The 17,972-nt window shown below is 38.4% G+C and overlaps 1 protein-coding gene across 3 annotated transcripts in view; it reads left to right on the top strand.

The window, feature by feature from the left end:
• The window catches only part of VCAN (versican), a 117,813-nt gene that overhangs the window by 77,417 nt on the left and 22,424 nt on the right, over positions 1-17,972 (top strand). For all 3 annotated transcript variants that reach the window (XM_083817571.1, XM_083817569.1, XM_083817570.1), the window contains 4 exons: positions 207-5,732; positions 7,914-8,027; positions 10,317-10,430; positions 17,577-17,735. In XM_083817571.1, coding sequence (XP_083673697.1) covers positions 207-5,732; positions 7,914-8,027; positions 10,317-10,430; positions 17,577-17,735 — 5,913 coding nt within the window. The remainder of the gene's footprint in view (positions 1-206; positions 5,733-7,913; positions 8,028-10,316; positions 10,431-17,576; positions 17,736-17,972) is intronic.

Here is a 17,972-nt window from a genome sequence, read left to right as displayed (position 1 = left end):
TGTATTCAATACACAGGACCTTCGACTAGAAATTAGAACACTGGGAGAGCATTTAACTTAGTGTCAATGGAAGAATATACTGAATTTGCTATGTTTCTTTTTGAGTATTTTTTTCTCCTATAGATTGTTTATACTTCATGTGTCTACTATAATGCACAACCATCACTGTTACTTAGGGATTATGAAAAGCTCTTTTTTTCTTGCAGATCATCCGGTGAATGAACTTTTGGATCTGTTCAGTCGCCACATGCTTCCTCATGCAATAGATGAACCCCACATTGATGCAGAATCAACTCAGACTGAACCCTGTACTTCAGACTCTGTGCAGGATTCATCTGAATATATAATATTGGATCCTTTCTTTCCAAACTTTATAGAATTTGAAGAGGAGGAAGACTGTGAAAATACTACTGATGTTACAACTCCTCCAGCTTTGCAGTTCATCAATGGAAAGCAACAGGTGACAAATGCACCTAAAAGCACAAAAGCTGAGGAAGCGAGAAGTGACCAAATTGAAAGTGTTGCACATTCCAAAAATGTAACCTTTTCACAACTCAATGAAACAAACACTTTCATAATACCTGAAACTGAAGCTTCTGGTACCATGCAACCAAGCAAAGCTAGTGAAGTAATAGGGGCTTTCGAAGTTACACAACCGACAGCAGATGTTGCAATGTTAGAACCAGTGTATAGTGGTGAGTCTGAAGCTGCCACAACAGACAAATCAGTAGAGATTACTTCTGCATATGAGCAGTCACCACAAAAAAATAAGGAGAGTGTAACATGGCATGGAACTGAGGAGAGCTCTACTAAAGGTGCAAAAAAATTGCTTTTGATTACTGGTGAATCTTCTGGAGATGGTTCCACTGAATCTGATTTGTCTAGTTCTGCATTCACAGAAATTGTGACAATGTCAAGACAGGAAGATGATGAGAAAGTTTCTGGTACAACTTCTGCTCCCAGTGCATTTACCGTGGAAAGTTCTGCTGTAACTGCTGGTCTGGATGCGGGTTTTGATACTGCTACTGTCAGCACAGCTTTGAAAGGCCTTATTCCAGAAGAGGGGACTTCTGCTCCAGGAAATTATTATCAATCAACTATTAAACTTGATGCAAATTACCCTTTTGAAAGCCTTCTGGAAGAAACAAGTCAGACAGCAAAGCCTGAGTTAAGCACTTCTTCTTTTACAGTTCTAGAAGGCTCTGGAGATGTAGAAGAGGACACTGCTATAACTTCAGCCATGACAACAGAAATGGCAATAACAGAAACACTTCCAATGCAAGACATTTCTTTGGGTTCTGGCACCGTAGTGCCCACAGAAATTTCTGTAACCATTTCAGGACTCACCTCAGCTTTGCCTGGAGGAACAAGCAATCTTTATTCTACTTTTGATCAAAGTTCTGAAGCAGCTGTTCCCACCAATTATGTGTCTGAGCTTATTACAGAACAAGTAGTTGGCAAGTCGGATCCAACTGAAAATAAAATTGAGGTAGAAAAAGAAATACAGACTACTGTTTATTCAAGACAGGAAAATTCAGCCACTGCTGCAGAGGGAAAATCAGAATTGAATGAACTTGGAAGCACTACTGATGAAGTCAGAACTGCAAGTCAGGAACCCATCCCACTCAGAGAAACAGTACCAGTAACAGGTACCATGCATTCTGAAATCAAAAAGGTTACCAGCGTTCCTTTCTTGAGAGAGAAGAAGCTTTTTATCAATGAAGGATCAGCTGAAGAACCAGCAGACTTTTTATCAGGGAGTCCCACAAGAGAAGTGGTAAGTACTGACTCCCCATTTACTGATGCAGGTTCTGGAGACATAGATATTATCATTGAGTCTGCTACTTTGACTTCAGTTCCATCAAGGTCTGTCACTGAAACACAAACAGAAAAGCATGAAGGAAAAGTTTACATCACAGATGTTTCATTGGAGAATGCAACAGCAGAATATGAAGAACACATGGGAACAGGTGAATCAGCAATATCAGTTTCAAGTACTGGGTCAGATGGCTTGACAAAGGAGTCTGGAGTAGCAAGTCAGATGTCCCAGACTGTGTTTAGTACAGGAAACCCAGGAGAACTAACAGAGGAAGCAGAACCAACTTACAGAGCTCCTTCTGAAGTAAAATCTAGTCATGGTTCTGGAAAAGATAAAACACCTCATGTTGCACCAGGAGATAAAACAAAGGATTTAGAAACAGCTGAAGTCACATCATCACCAGAATCAGTGGTTAATAACAGCCCTCTTGACATCATGGTGACACACAGTACTGGAAATATAAAAGCAATAGCTGAATCTACAGAAAGCAGAAATGGAAAAGATAGTTCTTCAACTGTCTCTTTGGGCAAAATTCTCCTGATTGAGCATGGCTCTGGAGAAGAATTCAGAGGTGACAGCAGCACTACAAAACTAATGTCTAATGGACCTACTGAAAAAGTACTTGTAGGTCATTTCTCATTTATTGATCAGGGTTCTGGAGAAGCAGAAACTTTCATTGAATCATTTACAAAAACAGCAGTTTCACTCACTGGGAAACCAGAATCACTAGAGGAATATGGCAGAAGAGTTGTCAGCACGCCATCTGTGGATCATGCCTTCACTACTGAACCTGATGAGCTAGTCACGAGTGCTGAACATGAAGTAACCACGATGGGAACTGTAACTGACATAAAAATGGAAGAGAAAACAGTTGATGAACTGACAGTGAGAGCTTTTACTACAAAGTTTCCGTTGTCAGAAGATACACATTCAAAGGAAGATAGGCCATGGGAAATTTCACCAAAAGCGATAGAATCTTCTGCAGAAACGACTGAAGATCCATTTTTCAAAAGTACACAGGCTAACCATGAACATCTGGAATTTTTAAATGTTCCCACTGTCAGACCATACTCAGAAGAAAAGAAAGTAGAAACTGAATCTGGTGAAAAAATATTTTTACCATTTAATAATGACAGAGTAACTGAGTCTGTAACAATTGAAAGGAAATACATAAGCTCTCCAATTACAGTTACAGAGGAAGAAGAGAAGTTGGTGCAAAGTATTTTTCCTACAGAAGATACTCCCGTATCACTCCTGAAAACTAAAGAAGAAAAGCTACCAAATAATGATCTCATTGGTGATGCTTTATTTTCAGGACAAGGATCAGGAGACGAGTTTACTGTTATACCTTCTGTAGTGCCATTGGCTGTCAAAGAAATCACAAGTACTCTAAGTCCTCAGCCTTTTCATCCTGCAAATGTAGGACCCAACCTTTCAACTGACAAGACACAAGACTTTGAAAGAGAAAGCACTGAAAGGTATGCTGAAGTTAATGAAGGAATTACAAGTTCTGCAGAAGAGCTGCTGTCAGGAACTTCAGACTCGATGATCACCAGTTCCCCAGCTTTAACAGAAAACAGTTCCAAGAACTTCAACTCTGAAGGCAAGGAGATGACACATTATTTTTTTGTTATTGAAGAGCCTCACAATAAGGAAACAAACCACAGGAGGGGAGAAAATGAAACAGACAGGCCAACAGCTACTTCTAAAGTTGTGTCTTATGAGGAAACGTCACATTTGCTGACTGAAGATGTCATAACTCCTGTTTCTGTAATACTGAGTGGAACCCCTAATCTTGAAACAGAAGAATCACTTGCAATATCAGCAACAAAAATGCCAAGCAGATTATTACCTGAAAGCTCTGGAGAGGGATCGGGCTGGGTTGGTGTTTCAGATTCATTTCCCCCTGACACATTTACTCATTTGTCGATACCTCCTCTGACAAAAGTCGAGCAAACTGCTTCACCTAGTGTTCCTGGAGAAGTTTATTCTGAAGTTATGACAACAGAGGCACCGACAGATGGATCACAGACTGTGATCACAGGATTAGCATCCCTTTTTACAGAAGAAAAAGAGATTGTGGCAAATCAAACTGCTGCTGAACCGAAGACAATTACGTCAGAAGAACTAACAAGTGATACCGGGATATATGAGAAAATCATTCCAATGGTTGATGATAAAAGAAGTGTTTTATTTAATGTTTCTGTTTATGGTGATATTACACTAATTGAAGAACGACTTGAAATCCCATCAGAAGAAACAACTATTATAGACATGGATCACTCCAAATCAATGCCAGAAGATATAATAAGTGTGCAGACAATGCCAAATCCTGCCATACAATCAACTTATGGCAGTGATGATAGCATGAAAGCTGAAGTGGACAAATATGATTCAACACCTAATTTTTCTGTAATCAAAGAAAATTCACTTGGATCTGGTGATAGTCTTTCTTCGACTACTTCCGCCCAGCTAAGTAGTGAATCAGTAACATCTGGGCACAGACCAAAATTGGAGGACAAGGATTTAGGTTCAGGGAATACTGTGAAGTTTGCAACAGAAACTCTCACCACTACTGGCCTTTATGAGCTGGGAATTTTCCTTCCAACAGTACCCTCACTGGTAAGCCCTCATGTGCCTCATGAGTCTAAAGAATCTGAATTTGAGACTAAACATGTTCTAATGACAAGCACGACAGAAGACACTTATGAGCTGAATACTTCAGCAAACAACCGAGTCATAGCAGATCAGAGTGAAACAATGTCTGTTTCTGGGTTTTCTGGAATGGGCCAAGAAGAACTGGATGATAAGAAGCCCGTGGTTCCTTCCCTTACACCAGATTTAACTACTGAGACTGAAAAGGCTTTGACAACTGGCACGCTTGGTGTAAGTATTGTCACCACAGAGAGTCTTTCACAACACATAACTGTACCATCTAGCAGCAATGAAGAAAAGCATCCTACAGTATATGTACAAACAAAATCAGCATCGGCAGAGTATGAAGAAACAGATTCAGCAAGCCTTTATTCTGAACCTCAAACTCCTAAATCCTCAGTAACTGTTCAGTTAGTTAATGGAGTGTCTGAGTATCCTGAGGTGATTGTTTCAAGTACGTCATCATCAAAGGGCACAGATCAGTCTGATTACTCATCAGAAGGAACTTTCAAAGAGGTTAGTTCTGATATTGCAGCAACTTATAAACCACCCACTACAGACCTTCTAGATACGACAGAGGTTTCTCTGCTAGAATTTTCTCCTAAGCCTCAGTCAGAAAGCCCAACTACTGAAAGTACTCCTCACTTTAATAAACTCGTAACAGACAGGTCAGAGGAGACAGAGTCTTCTGTAACTGATCTGGTTGCTGAGGAAGAAACTACTGTTTCTGGAGATTCTTCATCAATACATACCGTCCCTACTGCTTTTCTGAATTTTGGAGAAAGAGCAAACACAGATGTTCCAAATGTTAGCACCATAAAAGTTGAGTCTTCTTCAGAGGGAGTGAACAACCCCAGTCAAGAAGGTGACAGGAGTACAGAGAGGGAGATCCCACGGCTTCTTTCCACACCTGTTTCAGATTCACCCAACAGTATAGAAGGTGGATTATTCAAACCTGAACAGGAAGCAGTTACAATGCTAACTTTGTCTTCACAACCTTTGGATAGAAGCATGGAAACACAATCAGCTTTGCTTGGTCGAGAGGAGATCACAACAATTTCTTCTAACATTGCAACAAACAATACAGCCCCTGGAAAAAATCCTTATCCAAATAATCAGTCAACAATAAGTTATGAGGAGCTAAACACTGTTGAACTTGTAACTTCATCATTTTCCCTTCCGGAAGTCACTAATGGATCAGATTTCCTGATTGGCACGAGTGTGGGTTCAGTTGAAGGCACAGCAGTGCAAATTCCAGGTAACTTCTACGTATGATCACTGTCATATTTGTTTGTTTTGATACATGTAAATGTATGTCTGAACTCTGATAAGAGGTATGACAATCAAAGCACCATGTGAAATACAACAGAACTCATGATCCTTAAGATTTGAAATCAGCATGATTGTAAACCCTACTGTGACAAAATGAAAGATGGGGGGACTGAAACTCAAGCTCAGTGAGTGGTGTTTCCTGAGTGTTTGCATCGTGGAGCTCTGGATCAGACTTGAGGTGAACAGCAAGTTCTAAAAGACAGGAAGGTAACACTGATTGTGGTAAAGAATTCAGCTGTAATAACTTATTTTTTCCAGTTTTCAATGGAGATAGATATAATTATTTTATCTGATAGCTATTCTGTGTTGGAATGACAATAGTACTTACACAGCTGCTACACAGGTAGGATTGTTTTATAACATGTTACATAGCAAATCTAGTGTGCATTTTAGGATTGGAATTTGCTATAAAAAATAGCTTTTCTTGATCCACAAGATAATTTTCCAGAAAATAAAATATCAAAAAAAAAAAAGGACTTCACAAATTCAGCCTGTCTATAGCTTAACTGATTGATACAGTGTCTGTCTCTTATAAATTGTAGATCTTCTTGTTTGACATCATTTGCCACAATATTACAGTTTACATTAATGGTTGTTAGGCACCACTTCGACAAATACACAAATCATGCGGTTAGGATCAATATGAGTAGTGCATATTCAATTTATATTTTTTCTAGATATAGTTGAAGAAAGAAAAAAAAGCTCACTTAATATGGGCTTTCTCTTGTTTTTTACTAAAATAATCCAGGTAGCTGTCAATTTGAAAAGGTTTGCTAGGAAAATATGCAGTCTGTATGAAGACAAACATGCAATAAACATGGTTAGGTGCTTAATACAGCCCTCCATTTTGGACTTGCAGTGAGGCAGTCCTAAAACAAGGACCCTCTTTTATGGAGATCAGATTCTTTTGAAAACCTCCAAAGATCCTGTCCACTTACATGCCTGGATTTATGTAGGCAGGATTTTCTCCTGGAGGCTTTCAACTGAACCTACTTCCTTCCAATGACTCTATGGGGTACTTGGTACTTTAAGAAGACTAGTTCTTTAATTTCTAGATTAAAAAGGTAAAATAGATCTTATCTTTTATTTCATAAAGAATAGTCAAAGTATCTTGGGAAAATGTAACCAAAAATATAAACTTTTCTCATGTCTCTGAGTCAATTTAGGTTACAAAAGTATCTTACCCGTTTTGTAAGTTTTTAGAGCTAGGACTTTCTTCATGTATCCCAGAGGGACTGTCTTCATGATTTTCCTCTAACTCTGAGAAGTGGATATCTAGAAATGGTTATCTAGTGAATTTTTGTTTATGTGAGTGATTGCTCTTAGGGATTAAATCAATTACAAATACCCGGGTATGTAAACTCAGTTGAAATAAACATCACTAGAAGGCATCAAAGCTCTGCATGGAAAGCTATTTAAATGATAACTCCCATAAAAAATGAGGATTTCACAGCAGGTAAGCTTTTATCTTAATGTTTAATTCAGTTACATATGTATTCAGTACCTTTATTTGTATTCTTGAAATGTATTTTAAGGAAAGACAAGTGAGATATATGCATGTGTGAAAACATCCTTTCAAAGAAATAAGAATTAGTGGGCATTGCTTGACTGAATATAATGAAATGAAATGTCAGCAGACAGATAGTATATTAAAGAGACGTATGTTCTGTGTACCCAATCATTCCACATAAACTAACCTTGTTCAAAAAAAGCAAAAGCATTTTCCATTCATTTTGCTTATGTTTAACTGATTTCAGCTATAATTAATTGTCATGTCATGCAAACTAAATCCTCAGTATAATATTGTGACTGCCAAATATAGTACAAATTGCTATAAAAATGTAGTAATTCTGAAAATTATTTATACTGGTTCATAGTAAATGCCATGTTATTTTAAAAGTTGAAAATAGTGATGCCTCAAAATAAGCTTTACTGTTTTACAAAACTATTTTATTCCTAATATTCTATTTTACTATTATAGTTTCTGTAACAACAGTAAACCCTGAAACATCAATGCAGAAATGAAGACAGATTTCTCTTTCCAAAAATTCAAAAAGACATCAGCTCATTGAGGCTACAGAGTAAACTTTCTTTTTCTACTTAACAGGACAAGATCCATGCAAAAGCAATCCCTGCCTTAATGGTGGTACCTGCTACCCACGTGGTTCATTTTACATCTGTACATGTTTGCCAGGTTTCAATGGTGAACAGTGTGAATTAGGTAAGGTGGTGCCATCTAAATACTGGATTGTCTACAGATTAATTGAAGTATAAAGTTTCCATACACAAGATTTTCAAAAATAATTTTTTTTTGAGGTTGAAGAAGACAGACATTTGAATAAATTCTACAGTACAGCCTTACTTATGGACAGGGCAATAAAATGAAGAATGTCTACTAACCATTTTTCTCTCTGCCCATAAAGTGCACAAACAGGTGCACATACAAATGTAAGAGAATTATTTAAATGAACTGAGTGTCCTAGATAAGTTAACACTAAATTCATAAGTATATCAAATAAGAATAGATCAGCATTATTATTTGGGATAATTCCGTAAAATCTTTGTGTAATTATTTGTAAGGGTGTTAAAATAGCCTAGTCCCAAGCGTAGCAAGGAAGCTGAACACTGAATGCCTGCTAATATTTTTTCAAGAAAATTGCAAATATGACCATAGTCAGATACATCTTCAGTATAAATTAGTATTTCAGTAAGTCTTCCAGCTGAGGACCTCCTCATGCTGCCTGAGACATTTGGCATTCCCGGCTGTGAATGTTGGTTTCAAGAGACTGATCAGTACAGTTCAGGGTAACCAGCTTTTCCTTCCAAACCAACAAGCCAATGTATGATGAAACTGGCTGTTTGGCTGTTTCATGTAAAACTGTTTTAGTCTTTTTTTTTTTTTTTAATTTTCAGTTTAATTCCCTGATCAATATCAGGGGGTTGCCTATTACACAGTCACTTGCTGAATTTGAAAGAAAAAAATAAGTGCAGTATTGCTTAAATGAGTTCCATTCACCATATGCAGCTGGGGAGGAAAAATTCAATCCACCCGAAGGTTGATATTAGTATAGGTTAATTGTCAGGACTACTATGGTTTTATTTGTGTTCTACAAGAAGACAGTATATGGTTAAAAAAAAAAAGCTAGTGTTTTTCTCTGCTTACCTAGATCTTATTGATGAATTCAGTATTTCTCTAGTGGGTTGTTAGTGATAGATGTCACATCTTAGATGTTTCATCTTAGATCTTCTTCCTTGTCAAGAAATGTGGCATCCACTATTTACAAACCAGAGATCAGAGAGAATAATTTTCTCTCTTCCTTCAGATTATAAAAGAATAACCCGGCAACTTCTTACCCCATAGAAGTTTTACCATTTTATTAGTAGTTTGGAATGGGACTCTCAACTGCCAGTTGCCATTTAAAAATATGTTTGGTGGTGCTTGAGAAAGTAAATCTCAGCATTTCTATACATGTATTTAAGAATATTCCAGATATAAAACACAAAAAGTCAATCTGAGAGCTTTCCAAATTACTACAACAAATAAAATACATAATGCAGCGATTATTCCTAGGATTTCACAACTGTTGGTTTAACAAGTTTACATGTTAAACATACTTGTTTAACTCCTCTTTTAAGTTTTTGGTAGCCAGTGACTTCCAACAGTGTGGCTTTGACTAAGGTGTTTGCAAAATCTTCATTAGAAACACAGTTTGTTCTTATAAAAGGACATACTAGTTTATAGCCTGTGCAAATACATCCACAAAGTATTTATAGTAAATGGAATGGTTGTCCAATTTAAAACAAGAAGCCAGATGAGTAGGGGAGAGAAAAGTCATTTGTTTAATATGGAGCCATTGACTCAGGAGTAACCTGTGCGTGGCTGTGAATGTTACTATCTGACTGGGCATTCAGTGAGATTATCTTCATGATGGTTCGTCCTTGTTTTGCTAAGATTAGATAAGGAAGAAATGAAACAAAAAAGAAATTACAAAATAATAAGAATCTAGGACACTCAGCTTTGAAGTCTGAAATTAACAGTCTTTCTGATGATATGAAATTTCTAACATTTGAAATTTTTGAAGATATTTGAGTCTCCAGTATTTCATGAGAATTTTTCATGCCATGATCACACATTCAAGTCAAATTCTCTACTGATAAGGTAAAATACTGCATACTGCACAGCATGACTTCTTTCTCAGTTGCACAATGTGGGGCTGAAGATTTGGATTTTAGAAATTAACTCAGGAGTCAGAGTGCAGGATATAAAATTGTGGATCATTAAATTCACATATCCTGAGGAGAACACTGCTTGATTTTGGGTGAAGAGAAAGGAAAGTTGTGCAGAGTGAAATTAACTATCATACAAATAAAACTGCTGTTTTGGATCTTTTGCAATACTTCATTCTTCTGGATTGAACTGGTCCTAGTAATGATTATGAGCAAGGCTGAATAACATTTCCTTTCTGGGAGGTGGGTGGATTATAAACACACTTTTATCTTTATGTTGTAGATATCGATGAATGCCAGTCTAACCCATGCCGCAATGGAGCCACGTGTATAGATGGCCTCAACACCTTTACTTGCCTCTGTCTGCCAAGCTATATAGGTGCTCTTTGTGAGCAAGGTAAGGTATACTTTAAAATCTAGGGTGACCTAGGTCACAGATGTGTAACTGTGAAAGAGGGAATATACCATTAACTCCAGGTCTAACTCGAGTAAAAGAACAAGAATCCATGCTTATGTACTTTTATTTTGTTAGATCCTGAAGTTTATCCTTTCTTCCTTTCCCCTCTTGTTCTTTCGCATTGTTACATTACAGAGTTAATCTTCATTATGAGCAGCAGAGTGTATCTGTTTTGTTTTGTCTTTTTGTGGTTTGTTTACTTGTTTGTTTTTCCAATTAGTGGAGGAACCTAAAAACATTTTGAGAGATGAATCATACCAGCAGCCAGCTAAGACTCTTCCAACTTTATATACCTATCTGCTTCCATTTCAATACCCTTCTGGAGTAGCTAAGCAAAGCCTCCTTGAGAAGAGGGAGAATTGAAGAAACTGTTAAAAACTGTGGCAAGTCGTTAGTGATGAGGAGACATTACAATTTTTAGTCTCAATAAAATTTGAGTATGGTAGACTTCAATGATTTGTGGCTCAGGAGTTTTTGTTTAAGGTTGCGCCTGCACCGTCTTTGCAGGTAAATGAGAGCAAACACTAGCCACATGCTAAACTGACCAGAACTCATACTATTGCCATACTAAATATTAACAGATATATCAGGCAGTCTCTGTGTCAGAGTAACTACAGCCATACAGCTTTCAGGTGGCTCCAAGGCAAACACAGCCTGTTCATATTGCCTTGCAGACTACTAGGAAGACATATAACCAGGTCCTTTCATCACTAGTGATGCTTATGGGATAATGAGTGGAAAGAGTTACTGTTGGACTGAGCTTCTCTCTCTAAAAAATTCTATACAGTGTGAAAGACACATCAGAACACATGTCTTCCAACAGGTGTCACTGGAAAGTAGGAACAGTCTACCGAATATACCAGATTATATGTCCTTTCACAGGGCACCATAACCTTGACATCGTCATCCCACACTTTTCTAGATTGCTTTGCTCTGTTTTAGGGCAAGTAGGTGCAGGATCACAATTACAGGGAAGTTTTAAAAGATCTTCTAAACCAGGCAATTGAAACTAGATTAAACATCCAGGTTCCTGTAACTGTTACTTGCACTGTCTGCAAGAAATCCTGCTGTATTTAATAGAAATATTTACTCTGCAAGCTGCTTACTCAATATGTGCCTGTAGTAGGGGGGAAAGGGTAGCAAAATCTGTTCTGTCACTAAAATTGATGAAGGCGTTTTCATGGAAAAAAAAAGAAAGGGTACTTTAAAGTGTACTTTCTAAAGCTTATGAAAATATCCTTCTTTCTCTTTTTCTTCAGCTGAGTGGTTTCATTTACAGATGAATGAACTGGACCTTTGGATTTGTTTAATTAATACTGCCTATTTTCAGGTTTGTTTTTCATCTTTAATGAGTGGAAGGCAGTTTGCAAACTCTTCCAGCTCAACCTATAGAGGTTTGTTTGTTAGAGTTGGACCCTCTCAAAGCTGACTGGCTCCAGCACATTTTACTATTTAATTTTTTCAGTAGTCTGCCTAACCTTGTGATTTGAAAGGAGCTTCTGAATCTGTTCTCCAAAATTACAAGTTGACAGTGCTTTCACAATAAAAGAAATAAATGTTCTCACTCCCCTCCTTCTCCCTGTCATTTCAGCAAATCTGTAGCAGTGGATGGCTCTGAGTACTGTGGTAGCTTTAAGCTGCTTTTTACGACCAACCTGAGAGTGCATTTTAGGTGGTTAATGGGAACATTTCCTAGTTTGTCAATCAGAACCAGAGCCCTGCTCACTCAGCTTTGGAATTTAAATTTCCTCCACTTAAAGTCCTGCAGTGGTTTGGGACTTGGGATAAGTGTTCAGTGCCAAATTTCCACTCCACCAGACAAAATAAAATCGTGTTGGCAATTCAGACACAGTTGTCTGGCAAGCAGGCTTTATTTCAAGGCACCAGTCCTGACCTCACTAGATTTAAAGACCAGCCAGAACGACAGAATGTGTACCTCAGTGCCACAGGAAAGGTGGAGTTGAGCACACCAAGATTATATTTCATTACTTTCTCTTTTTTTTTCCTCCAGTATATACTATTTATTTTAGAGAGCCTCAGGAAAAAAAAAAAAAGGGGGGGGGGGGAAGTTGAATGGCTTTTTTAGACATGTTGCTGAGTTTTCAAAATATCGTGGAACTTAATGGAACCAGTGAATGCATCTTGCCTCTAAAAATGAAACTCAAAATATAGCAGACAATTTCACTACACTCTGGTCTCAAGACACTGGTGTGGAAAAAAATATGTAGAGTTCAGAATTTTACCAAAATGCGCCAGTGAGACTTTTCTAGATTAAGAGATCTTCAGCTGACGTGTAGCATAGTATCAGTGTTAAGAGGAGATGTGACATGGGGACGCTGTGGCTGCATGTCAGGGAGCTCCGACAGGTGGTGGGAGTCAAGGAGCCTTCAGGGTGATCTAACCTAGGGTGAAAGATATCAATTCTGAGAACCACTGAGCTGTAATTGGCTCCCTGACAGACATTTTTCTTGCCAGGTGGAAGCAGTTCAGCAGACAATCTGAGCCCGGGAACTTCTTCCTGAAGAGAGCTAAAGTTGTCTGATGTTAGAAATAGAGTAACCGAGGGTGTTTCCTTTCTAAACCAGATTGGTAGGTCAGCAAGCCAGCATCGCTTCTGATTCAGACTAGATCAAAGGGGAGCGGAGGACCTCTGTTAGAAAATACCCTCTTTTGCCCATCATGTGTATCTTTTCAAAGCACAGATGCTTGCCACTTGGTGACATTTGCACGTCACTTCTTAAATGCTGAAATACCCAGAAAAGGCTTTTGGAAAGGTGACTGCAGACTGAAGCAGGCCTCGGTATGAGTCTTATCCCAGGAGATACAGCGGTCATTTCATTGGCATGCCTCTGTGGAAGGCCCTTTGGAGAGCTTTCAGCATCCTGATGAATGAGGTCAGAGCTGGGTAGATGAGCACCTCTTTCTGTCTTCATTTTCCTTCTGTGGCTGGTTGGAGTTCCCTTTTCTTTTTGTCCCTCCCCCCCTTGCTATTCTAAAGGGTGTCTACCTGCTTTCAAGGAGTGGTGTTTGCCTTTTAAACTCAAAGTCTGGCTTTCTCCACTGCAGGATCCCTGCAGGCACACCTCGCCTAGCCAGCTTACCAAAGGCAGCTGCATGTTTGGGCCTGTGTGCCAAGCTGGTACATATGTTTGTTACTGGACATGCCTCCTTGGCATAACATAGACAGCTGCTCTGTCTTCCAGGTTCTGAAAACAAAACTTTTTTTTTTCTTTTTGTCATACAAAACCCCATTTACTTTAATTTTATTATTATTATTTTTTTATAACCCAAGTTCTTTGTTTAAATGTTTGTGATTACTTCTGTCTCGTTTGATTCACTTTGTTCCCAGAGCTTAGTAGCTTGGAATGGAAATGTTTGAGAAGGGCTCAGTGCAAGGATACTTTCTGAAAACAGATGGTCTCTAGCTGATGTCTTTCAGCTGAGGAGGGACTGTTTTGAATATTTACCAGAGAAATGGTTCCTCCTCAAGATGTGTGGGCTAATGGGCCTCAGGCGTTTGTTCATTACCTGAAGACAGACGGTCACGGGTAAAATCCACAGCTGAGCAGTACTCTCCTTATGTTCTAGCACCTCTTTTTCTGTCTTTATTTGCTTTAAGGCTCTTATGGAATTTATTTAAAGACAAGGAACCTACAGTCAGCAGCATATTGCAGCTGTTGAAAAAGCAATACCTGCTTATGTATTAAATCTACAGAGAACTTTTGTATTTTTTTTTTTGAACACAGATTCTAGAGATGTTGTTACACATATACAATTGCAGTTACAAAGAACAGAGGTTGTGTAAGTAACTCCTTGCACACATCACTGAAAAAGCCTGTAAGTTGTAATAAATCTTAAAACTTAGTCAGACAACTTTTAAAACGCCATAAATATGGCAAGTAGTGTTTCAGTCTTTCCATCACATTCTGGAATAAGGTTACAGAAAGCTGTGACTACCTCCCAGGATAAGTCTACAGTGAACATGGAGCATTGTATTCAGTAAGTCCTCACACCTACTCTGCTCTCACAGGTGATTCGGTCAGAAAGTTTACAGCCACCTGCAATTAGACTTTACTGGTTCAAGAAAGGCATTAAAAGGCATTAAAAAAGTATATCCATATGGGGCAGTTACCTTTACCTTTGTGTCTCTCTTTCATTTGTATTAATGCAGTAAGATGTGTATGCATTAATACATACGTGTGTGTCTGTATATATGTATATATATGTGTGTGTATAAATGTATATGCATGTATACATGTCCTTGTGCACACACAAAGTCAGGGCAAATCAGTGTTTGTTTCAGTTCTCTGCAACAGAGATGAAACAGTCCCCGCATTTTTATTTGCCTGGTTAACATTTGTTGTCCTCTGGCCTCATGATTCTCCCTTTCTTCCTTCCATTTTCCCCTCTTCTTTTGACTCTTTCCTTTCAAAAAATAAATCCTCACTTCCTCTTCTAAAATCCTATTTATTTTACAGACTTCAGCCCTGTCTTCTTCTCTTTGGTAGTTTTGGGCTACAAACAAGTGCTGAAGAAGTTATTTAATTTTTTCCTCTTGGAAAAAAAATCCATGTTGTTTTGGATAGAAGGGAAGAGTTGTATGTGCACCATGGGTGCATGCATATCAACTGTGAGTACGTATGTTGCAGTTTGGCATCCTCTGCCTTATGAGGAGGAATTCTGGTGCTGATGGTTCATACTCGGGCCATTACATCTCATTCTTTGAACCCAGTCTTTGGGCTGTGCTATTTTCAAGCTGCTTTGCTTCCCATTCAGCCCTTCAGCAGACCTTCTTTCAAATCCTGGAGCCCCTCTCTGCAGAGGCAGGCAAGGCTAGCTTAGCATAGCCTGGATCTGCTCTCCAGCTATGATGTTCTCAGCATACAACACTGCTTGTTATTATCTGACTTGTTTCCTGTGGGACAAGGTGGTCCCTGAACAAGATGAATAATAAAAACTTAAGTGCCTTTGCAGAGGACACATCACTGTTAGTCAGCATTGTGTGGTTAAACAAATGTTCAAGGGAGCCAAAGGCAGACTAAACTTTAAAATGGCCTAGGTCCCAGAGATTAAAGCTGTATCGGCAGCCTGTACCTCGTACAGAATGCAAAGAGGGAAAACATCAAAAACTAACGAGCTGCTAGTATAAATTACAGTCGTTTTTTCATAGCTGGGATTACTCAAAGCACAAGCAGTTTTCTGCAGCCTAACTTATTGAAAATAGAAGAGAGATGATCAGTGTAAACTTTATTATGCCATCATATTCAGTACATTTACGTCTGTACTGACAACTTTTAAAAAAGGATTTTGGTACTAGACTCCCACGACAATAACTGCTGTGTTATTAATGTTGCCAGGAGCTGACAGAGAAATTCTGGTAAGCCTCTGAAGTGATAAGTTTGCACGTATTCATTCATATATATGTGAAGTCTATTTTTTTTACCTCAGGAGATTTAAAAAGGCAACCAGACTTCCAAAAATAAATGACACTTCCATGCTTCAGGATATGCGAATGGCATCTTTCTGCTCTGAATTAAGAATCAGCCTTGTGTGGTGAATTATTTTTTTTTTCCAGAACTGCCTCTCAGCTGGTAGCTGCTCTGACCTGAGAAATACCATAGTTAAAGAACTTGCAGTCATATGTCATTGACATATTCTGTGTTTGGCTTTTCCTTTTACTAATGCAAAGAGAGTCTCTTAGGCCAGAGCATCTTATTAACTATTGGATATATTTATTTATTAAAAATACAAGATCTGATTCACACCCAGAATGTACATATAACTCTGGAAAGGCAAGATGGTTCCTTTGAGACAAAGTTTTGTTTTGGCATTGTCACAAAATCTTGTGGGAAATGGCAAATCCTTTGTAGAGGAAAAAATATGCCAAGCTTTTGTTTCTGTTCTTTAGCACCCTGCAACAGAGGCCCATCAGGGTCTTAGCATGTGCTGAGATTGCTGGGATCAGCTGTAGTGAGAATATGCCATAACCTTGTGCTGAAGTGTCCTTTATGGTGCCATTTCTTACACAGTAAATCAAAACAGTCTGAGTTTTCTGTAGTGTTTTTTTTTTCTTTTTATTTTTTTTTTCCCCATTCCTCCCCAAAACTCTCTTTTCTTAATGACAGGTTCTTGTCATTGAGCACAGCTCAGGCACACTCAGGCATCATATTTGTTATTGTCCATCTTACTAATACTGATTTTTGCCTGTGATTCATTCCTACAGTGCTGGTGCAGAAAGAGACTTGGGACGGGAACCTTGCTTCTTGCCATCTATTCTGTTTGCAGCTGCCTAACCTTGATGAAATAATTAACATTAAATCCACAGATTGTTATTCTTCCAAGGCTCATGTTTATTTCTCCTTAGATGAAAAGAAATACTGGCTGATATGAACTTCTGTCTATTATGTATTCTTATCAGCACCATCCCTTGTACAAGCACAGACAATGTGCATTTTATTACTTTGTATTTCAGCTTTATAGCCTTCTTTAGAAACTGATGCTTAGAGTTTATTAAATTATAGTTTATCGTGGAAGATGGGTTTTGGAGGAGGATTTGGAGGGGTAAATTCAGAAGGATAATACTGCAGCTTTGTGTCTGGACTGAACAATAACAAGCACGTTCCTTCATGATTATTTTCCATTATCAGTTTCTTTCAAACCAAGGTAATTCAGTGCAGTCATTCAAAGAACTAGTCCCCCTTACAAGTAAAAAATCCAATCCCCACATACAGACTCAGAAAATTTAGATGAAATGTAGACTAATGTCAGTCTAACATAAAGTCATTTCATTCACCCTGAGTAATGGAATAAAAATATCCTTCTGAGATTGCCTGGCTACAGCATAACTTGAACAGTAGAAGATCACAAAGCTGCCAAGTACGGTTATACTCCTTACATAAATAATATATTTGCAGTTTACATCTAAACTGGGTAAACAGAACAACATGAAAATTTAATTAGCACTCAAGATACTTAACGAGTTTTGGGCATGTTCTTCAACCTTTGCACTACAGAGACTCCATCCATGTGAAACACATCTGTGTTCAATGCCCATTATCAGAAACGTGGTTTGTTTATTTGTCACAGACACGGAGACCTGTGATTACGGCTGGCACAAGTTCCAAGGGCAGTGCTACAAATACTTTGCCCACCGGCGCACTTGGGACACGGCTGAAAGGGAATGCCGTCTGCAGGGAGCCCACCTGACGAGCATCTTGTCCCACGAGGAGCAGATCTTTGTGAACCGTACGTACTGTTGTCATCTCTCTAAGCAAGCACAGGCACTGAGGATTCAGAGCTAGGATCATATTGGCTGTTGACGAAACTTTTACATCTGCATGTTAAAATATACTTTTAGAATGCAGAGATGCAAAGATGCACTTTGTTTTCTTGGTGTTCACTTTGGCTTTAAGTGCAAGATCCTTAATCTCTATTAAACTATGACTTGTTACACAGAAAATGTTTCACTTTGGGGGGAAGTGA

The sequence above is a fragment of the Anser anser genome (assembly GCF_964211835.1).
Source record: "Anser anser genome assembly, chromosome: Z".
Lineage (NCBI taxonomy): Eukaryota > Metazoa > Chordata > Aves > Anseriformes > Anatidae > Anser > Anser anser.
The sequence above is the reverse complement of the archived record's forward strand: the minus strand, read 5'-3'. Positions and strand labels throughout refer to the sequence as shown.